This window comes from Eimeria acervulina, genomic scaffold (assembly GCF_000499425.1).
Source record: "Eimeria acervulina Houghton genomic scaffold, Eah_scaff1367, whole genome shotgun sequence".
In the NCBI taxonomy this organism is placed as follows: Eukaryota; Apicomplexa; class Conoidasida; order Eucoccidiorida; family Eimeriidae; genus Eimeria; species Eimeria acervulina.
Window position 1 is genome coordinate 1 of NW_013549247.1, and position 7,795 is coordinate 7,795.

At 40.8% G+C, this 7,795-nt stretch overlaps 2 protein-coding genes across 2 annotated transcripts; one reads left to right on the top strand and one right to left on the bottom strand.

Annotated features, from left to right (window-relative positions):
• Nucleotides 1–273: 273 nt before the first annotated feature.
• Nucleotides 274–5,740, bottom strand: EAH_00058970 (hypothetical protein, conserved; the record flags this gene model as incomplete). The annotated part of the gene is made up of 5 exons (XM_013393620.1): nucleotides 274–2,560; nucleotides 3,328–3,550; nucleotides 3,767–3,994; nucleotides 4,766–4,883; nucleotides 5,441–5,740. The coding sequence occupies 5 exons, from the start codon at nucleotides 5,738–5,740 to the stop codon at nucleotides 274–276; spliced, it is 3,156 nt and encodes a 1,051-aa protein (XP_013249074.1).
• Nucleotides 5,741–6,674: 934 nt separating this feature from the next.
• Nucleotides 6,675–7,104, top strand: EAH_00058980 (hypothetical protein; the record flags this gene model as incomplete). The annotated part of the gene is made up of 1 exon (XM_013393621.1): nucleotides 6,675–7,104. A coding segment is annotated over one exon (430 nt), but the record flags the coding sequence as incomplete, so codon positions are not given.
• Between the last annotated feature and the right edge of the window lie 691 nt (nucleotides 7,105–7,795).

The following is a 7,795-nucleotide window of genomic DNA, read 5'->3' on the forward strand; positions in this document are numbered from 1 at the left end:
ATATATATTATATATATAGATATATATATATATATATCTGTATCTATATATGAATACGTCTATATATATATGTATATATATATATATATACTCATGCATAGATACATAGGTGCATGCATATACATATAGGCATATACATATATATATATATATCTATTATATATATATATATATGTTACATGTAGATAAGGTGTATTAGAGGTTTGTCTGCTGAGGGGTTTTTGTTAATTATAGTGGCGTTGGGTCTCCCCAAACAAAAGCAGAAAAAAAGTTTTATTCAATCAAGTCCAGCACGTCTTGCTGCTGCTGTTGTTGCTGCTGCTGTTGCTGCTGCTGCTGCTGTGGCTGCTGCTGCTGCAGCAGCTGCTGCAGTTCATGCAGCGATGCGGTGTATATACTCCCTGCCTTCTCTGGTGAAACATCTGCATGCGGGTCTTCTTCTGTTGTAATTAAATATATTTTTCTTTTATTTACAAACAAATCCCAAAAAAGACTCGCTCCTATCTGCAGCGCCTGACACCCTGCTGCTGCTGCTGCTGCTGCTGTTGCTGCTGCTGCTGTTGCTGCTGCTGGTGCTGTTGCTGTTGCTAATGCTGGTGCTGCTGGTGCTGTTCCTGCTGCTGGTGCTGCTGCTGTTTCTGCTGCTGGTGCTGCTGCTGTTTCTGCTGCTGCTGCTTGCTGCTGCAGCTGCCGCAGCTGCAGCAAGAAGACGTTAAATGCTCGTCCCTCTAATTCTCTCGCACAGCCACTCCTCAGCGCCTCCAGACAAAGCATAGCCCGCACTAAATAACGCAGTGGCATGCAGCCAACCTGCTGCTGCTGCTGCTGCTGCTGCTGCTGCTGTTGCTGCTGCTGCTGCTGCTGTTGTTGCGGTTCCTGGTGTTTCACCTGCTGCTGGCAGTGCACACCGCCTGCTGCTGCTTCTGCTGGAGCAGCAGCAGGAGCAACAGGAGCAGCAGCAGCAGCAGCAGTAGCAGTAGCAGCTAGATGGTGTTCACCAGCACGCTGCAGCAGCTGAAGTATTATTTGCTTCATTTCTACGATGGCTTTGTCTGTTAGATCTGCTTCTTTTATATTTAACATCGATTCGAAGTCTTGCACAGGGTTAATAGATCTTACTGCATACTGCTGCAGCAGTTGCTGCTTCTTTTGCTGCTGCTGCAGCTCTTCCTGCCGCTGCTGCTCCTGCTGCTGTTGCTGTTGCTGCTGCTGCTGCTGCTGCGGGTCAGCCGCAGCAGATTGCGGTGTCTCTGTAGGTTGCTGTGATTGCTGCAGCTTCACTTCGTTTAGCTGCAGGATATTTTCTTTTCGAGTAAACTCCTTCGATAGGGCAGCTGCTGCTGCTCTTCGTGCTGCAGCAGCAGCAGCAGCAGAAGCAGCAGCATCTCGCAGGGGCCCCTCAGCCACCAGAGGAAAGAGAGAAGCAACAGCAGCAAATACCCCTGAGTGTTTTGCTGCTCGTCCATGCTCCGGTCCAGAATCTGCTGCTGCTCCTCCTGCTGCTGTTCCTGCTGCTGCTCTTGCTGTTGCTGCTGCTGCAGCTGCTGCTACCTCCGCAGGAGACGCAGCACGAGCAAAGAGTTCATCTATAGCGTTGATCCTATCGTCATACTCAGCCTCACCCTTCTGCTGCTGCTGCTGCAGCAGCTGCAGCAGCTCCTTCTTCTGCCCGTCCTGCTGCTGCTGCTGCTGCTGCTGCTGCTGTTTGCCTCGCGCTATAGCAAGTATTTTATTTGCAATTAACCTCAGAAAGAATTGCGACGTTGGGTTTGAAACCTCCAGCGGATTGAAGAGACCATCAGCAGCAGCAGCAGAAGCAGCAGCAGAAGCAGCAGCAGCAGCAGGAGCAGCAGCAGAAGCAGAAGCAGCAGTAAAAGCCCTGCAAGAAGCAGGCACAAATGTTGGGGCGTCTGGAGATGAGAACACGCTGCTTCTGCTGCTGCTGCTGCTGCTGCTGCTGTTGCTGCTGTTGTTGTTGTTGCCGTTGTTGTTATTTTCGCCGTTGCTGTTGCTGCTGCTGTTGTTGCTGTTGCTGCTGCTGCTGCTGCTGCTGGGGTTTGCTGCAGCAGCGCTGCAGAGCGGATGCAAATGCATGCAGATGGCGGTGTCTGTACAGCCACATCCTAAGAAGGGGGTTCCAGCAGCAGCAGCAGCAGCAGGAGCAGCAGCAGATAGAGACAACTGAAGAGCATCAATAGCTTTTTCTATTGCTTTAACTTCTGCAGCACTGCAACTCACAGGAGCAGCCAAAGAAGGATAAGAAATGTCCTCCGAAAAAGGAAGATGAACTAAACAAAACGCATGCTGCACCTGCTGCTGCTGCTGCTGCTGCTGCTGCTCTCCCAGCTGCTGCTGCTGCTGCTGCTGCTGCTGCTGATCTACAAAAGAACCTCTGGGGATAAGGAGGACAGGCCTCGGTAATGCATTATCTCTTGGGGTGTATCGGCATAAGAGAGCTGCATTTAAACGAAGACAAGAATAATATAAACAAGTAAATGCAAATTGAGAAAGAGTATCTGCTGCTGCTGCAGTCACCAACTCGCTGCTGCCTACAAACCACCTGCAACATACACAAAATATAATATAATGCTGCAGCAAATTAGTTTGCTGAGGTGTATATACACTCCACAAGATCAAGGATTAAACAAATGATTATAAAGATATAAATAATAATATTAATAATAAAAATGATAATAATAAATATTATAAATATAATAATCATGAAAGTAAAGATAATGCTAAAATTAATAAAAATAAAAAGAAAGAATAAAAGATAAAGATAAAATTAATAAAAAGTAAAAGTAAAGATAATGATGACAAAAACAATAAAAATAAAAATGAAGATAAAAATAATAAAAATAATAAAAGATATTGATGATGATGATAGTAGCAATAATAATAATAATAAAAACAAAGATAGAGAGCAATAATAAAAGTAATAAAAATAATAAAAATAAAGATAATAATAATAATAAAAATGAATAAATAATAAAGTTAATGAAAATAAAAGTAAAGATAATAATAAAGAAGATAATAATAAAGATAAAAGTAAAGATAATAATAATACTAACAAAATAATAATAACAATAATAGTAAAGATAATAATAATAAAATAGTAATAAAATAATATAATAATAATAATAAAATAATAATAAAATAATAAAATAATAATAATGATAATAATAATAAAATAATAATAATAGTAATACTAACAAAATAATAACAATAATAACAATAATAGTAGTAAAGATAATAACAATATTAATATAATAATAAAATAATAATAAAATAATAATAATAATAATAATAATAATAATGAGTGCTCACCATCTTTTGATGTTTTGTCTGTTGACGATTGCAATTAATTTAATTTCTTTTTTTGTTTTTAAATTAAAAAAAGTTTGTAAATCAAATGCAGAGACCGGAACAAGCTGCCCCCCACAAGGAAAAGCAAAAGCAACATCATCATCATCATCTGCTGCTCCTGCTGCTGCTGCTGCTGCATCATTATCATCATCATCTGCTGCTGCTGCTGCATCTGCTGCATCTGCTGCAGCAGCAGCAGCAGCAGCAGCAGCAGGGCGCTTTGAAGGTAAAGAAATAGGTTTTTTTTGGGGGTCATCAGCTCTATAGAAGAATCTGTGTGAATATAAAGGTAGATATTGAGGTGTATATACACCTGAAGTTTGCTGCTGATTGCATGCAGCAGCTTTTAATCGACGACGTACAGGAGGAGAACCCTCTGATTTACAAAGAATATAAATACTAACTTTTAAATGAATTGAAGGAGACAACCAAAAAGCAAGATGAGCTTTTGCTGTTGTCTTCTTCGCTTTTGTTATTATGCGAGATAAACACAAACGCTGAAAGTTATCTAAAGACACATCCAAATCAAAAAATGAGAACGGAGCACCATCAGCAGCAGCAGCAGCAGCAGCAGCAGCAGCAGGAGCAGCAGCAGGAGCAGCAGGAGCGGGAGGAATAGATGAAGGCCCTGAGGAGACAGAGACAAACGCAGAGACAGTAAACAAACGCCTTTCAACGACAAAAAACAGAGACAAACAAAACACTTCAAAGATTTCTGCTGCAACAGCAAATGGTTGCTGCTGCAGCAGCAGCAAACATTACTGCTGCTGCAGCAGCAAAGACTCCTCTCCAGTAGCGCAGCACGAAACGCTGAGAGACTCCACTTCCTGTCTCCTTAGTTTTCTAGCTAGCTACCTACCTAGCTAGCTAGAAAACCACAAACCTAGCTAGCTAGGTAGCTAGCTAGCTAGCTACCTAGCTAGCATTTCACTTGAATGCCTCAAGAGCTGGGCACCCACCCCGCAGCCAGCTAGCTGGCTAGCTAGCTAGCCAGCTATCTAGCTATCTAGCTATCCATCTACCTATCGACATATGTTGCTAACCACCCATCCATCTCCCTATCTCTCTATGCTTTATAACAAGCTATCTAGCTGGCTATCTAGCTAGCTATCTAGGTAGCGAACCAGCTATATACCCACCCAATTAGCTAGCTAGCTATCCGCCTTTCTAACTAGCTAGCTAACTATCCAGCTAGCCAACTAACTAACTATCTAACTAGCAAACTAGCTAGATAGCTAGCTAGCTAGCTAGGTATGTAGCTATCCAGCGACCCAACTACCTAGCTAGCTAGCTAGCTAGCTAGCTAGCTAGGTATGTAGCTATCCAGCTAGCTAGCTAGCTAGGTAGGTAGGTATGTAGCTATCCAGCTAGCTAGCTAGCTAGCTAGCTAGCTAGTTACCTGGTAGTATGCGGACGAGGTGTATGTTTGCTTCTTTCATATGTCTGCGAACTTCCCAGGCGTCGCCGTCGAATTGAAAAGGCTGGGGGCCGCTAAACAAATAAAAAACGCAGCCCATCTGCACAACAACGCAAAGCTAACAACCAATCAACAATTAGCTAGCTAGCTAGCTAACTACCTAGCTAGCTATTTCTAGCTAGCTAGGTTTAATTAACTAGCTAGCTAGCTATTTCTAGCTAGGTAGGTAGAAGGGGAGATAGATTCATAGAGAGATAGATAGGTACATAGATAGATAGGTATATAGATACGTATGTAGACAGATGGAGACAGCTAGCTAGCTAGCTAGCTAGCTAGCTAGCTAGCTAGCTAGTGGTAGTAGAGCCGACGAAGAAAAAAAAAAGAAATAAAGTTATTATACGGAGGGGGAAGAAGAGACACAAGCTGCATTTTAAGCAGTGAGGTGTATATACACCTGAGGTTTATATATTTATTATTTATTGTTATGCTTGTGTATAGATATACTTTCTTTTCTTGAATTTGTTTCGCATATGTTTGCTGAAATAAATAAACGGCAACAATGCATGCATCGAGAGGATCAGCCTTTTGTCTTCCTTCCCGCAAATGTTTATTTATTTGTTCAAATGTACTCCAATCAAGGGGAGCGAAGGGCCTCACGATCTCTACATGTGCATATGCTGCATCTGCTGCTGCTGCTGCTCCTGCTGGTCCTGCTGCTGCTGCTGCTGGTCCTGCTGGTCCTGCTGCTGCTGCTGCTGCTGCTGCTGCTGCAAGTGGGTTGTGTGTGTTGCTGCTGCCGTATGTTAATACAGCAGCAATATGCTTCGGGTCTCCAGCAAAGCGAGAGGATAATAAAGATAGAGCAGCATCTGCTAGCTGCTGTACTAAGCCGCATGCAGCAGCATCTTCACCAACATCGAGCAGCAAACAGCTAGCCCATTGCATAACGTTAGACATATTCACACCACCACTATTTGCTGCTGCTGCTGCTGCTGCAGTAGCAGCAGCAGCAGCAGCAGCAGCAGCAGCGAAGGGGAATAAACACTACGCATGCAGCAGAACTCTCAATCGAGTTGCTGCTGCTGCTGCTGTTGCTCCCGGTTGCTGCTGCTCAGCAGCAGCAACAAACAGAAGGCCTCTGAGGGGGAAATATAATGAAGAAGAGCAGAGAAAATCGATGACTCTCCAATTCTAAATAATGAAAGTATACACCTGAAGTAAGAGAGAAGTTCTTTGGGGGGTAAAGGAGAGAGGTTAAGATACAGGGAAATGAGTTTCTCACAGCTTAAAACGAAGTAAATAGAATTAAAAATAAATAATTAATAAATTAATAAACAAACAAATCCAAATAAATTCAAACAAATTAAAACTCTTCATCGAGACTGCAGCCGAAGTAATAAATACTACAGCGGTAGACACAGCAGCCGGGGCAAACAGCACTTAAAGAAGAAAAGTCTGGTTAAGATTAAAATTTTTGAATTAATATAATTAAATTAATGTTTAATATTGTAAAAATCAAAAGATCAGCTAAAATATTAATTTATTTAAGTAGAAGCAGCCGCTTCATTCAACCAACACCGCATAATAATAATAATAATAATATATAGGCGAGCCCTGGCGCGGGCAGCAGCTGTTTGAGAATATAGGGTAAAATAAAGAAAAGTTTTCAATTTTTAATTTAAATTAATATATATTAATGTTGTTTTTATAGTATTTGTCAAATTACATTGCAGTTTCTCTATTGAATTGGGGTGTACAGGCATCTCAATTGAATACTCAACCTCCAATCAACCACTTCAGCAGCATCACAACTACTAATGTTTATAAGTTAATTAACAGTATTAAGAGTTTATTTCTCAATTATTTTTCTTTTCTTCTTCATTATCTACTCATGGAGCCCTCAGTTAGAGAAAGAGCTGCTAACACCAGCGCCTCTTATCCCTCTCAATCTAATTCGGGTGTCTATACACACCAACTACCCACTGCAGCAGAAGGCATTGCAGCACCCTTAGACGCTGCATCAGCAGCTGAACTGCATTCAGCGGCCTCGATAGGGGCCGCTATACCCCTAGAAGGTAAGCAACAGCTACAGCAACAGCTACAGCAACAGAAACAGCTGCAGCAAAAGCAGCAGCAGCAGCAGCAACAGCAGAAGCAACCTCGACACCAACAGCAACGTATGACACATGCAGCAGCAGCGGCATCAGCAGCAGCACCGCCATCAGGAGCAGCAGCAACATCAGCAACAGCAACAGCAGCAGCAGCAGCAACAGCAACAGCACGAGCAGCAGCAGCAGCAGCAGCAGCAGCAATCACCCCTTGTACGAAATGCGCAGTGGGCCCAGGGCAATTAGGGCGTTTAGGTGAGTGCTGCAGTTTGCATGTAAATCAGAGAAGTTTATTTTTTTAATTAATTAATTATTTATATTTGATGTCTTCCGGATATAAAGTGCTGCAGCAATAAAAATAAATTTACTTGAATAACTACAAAGTACTTTTATATTTTATTTAAATGTTTAAATTTATATATCTTTTTTGTTTTAAATAATATCTTTTAAATAATATCTAAATAATCTTTCATATCTACCCTTTTAAACTTATTTATCTTTTTTTTAATCAACAAACAGATAAATAAGTTTAAAAGTTTAAATAAAATATAAAAGTACGTTGTAATTATTCAAGAAAAATATATTTTTATTGCTGCAGCACTTTATATCCGGAAGACATCAAATAAAAGTAATTTGTCTTTCTTTTTAATTGCTTGTTTTTTTCTTTTTATTTATATTATTTTGTCTAGCAGGTAGAGGCAGCAGTTTATTGAGTTTAATTAAAATATTAATTCAAAGAGGAGATAAACTCTCGCTGTATCTACGAATGAAAGACGGGAGACTTATCCGAGGCTGTCTTATTGCTATTGATGCACAGATGAATTGCTTCTTAGAGGCATGCATATAAATATAAATATAAATATAAATATAAATATAAATATAAATATAAATATAAATATAAATA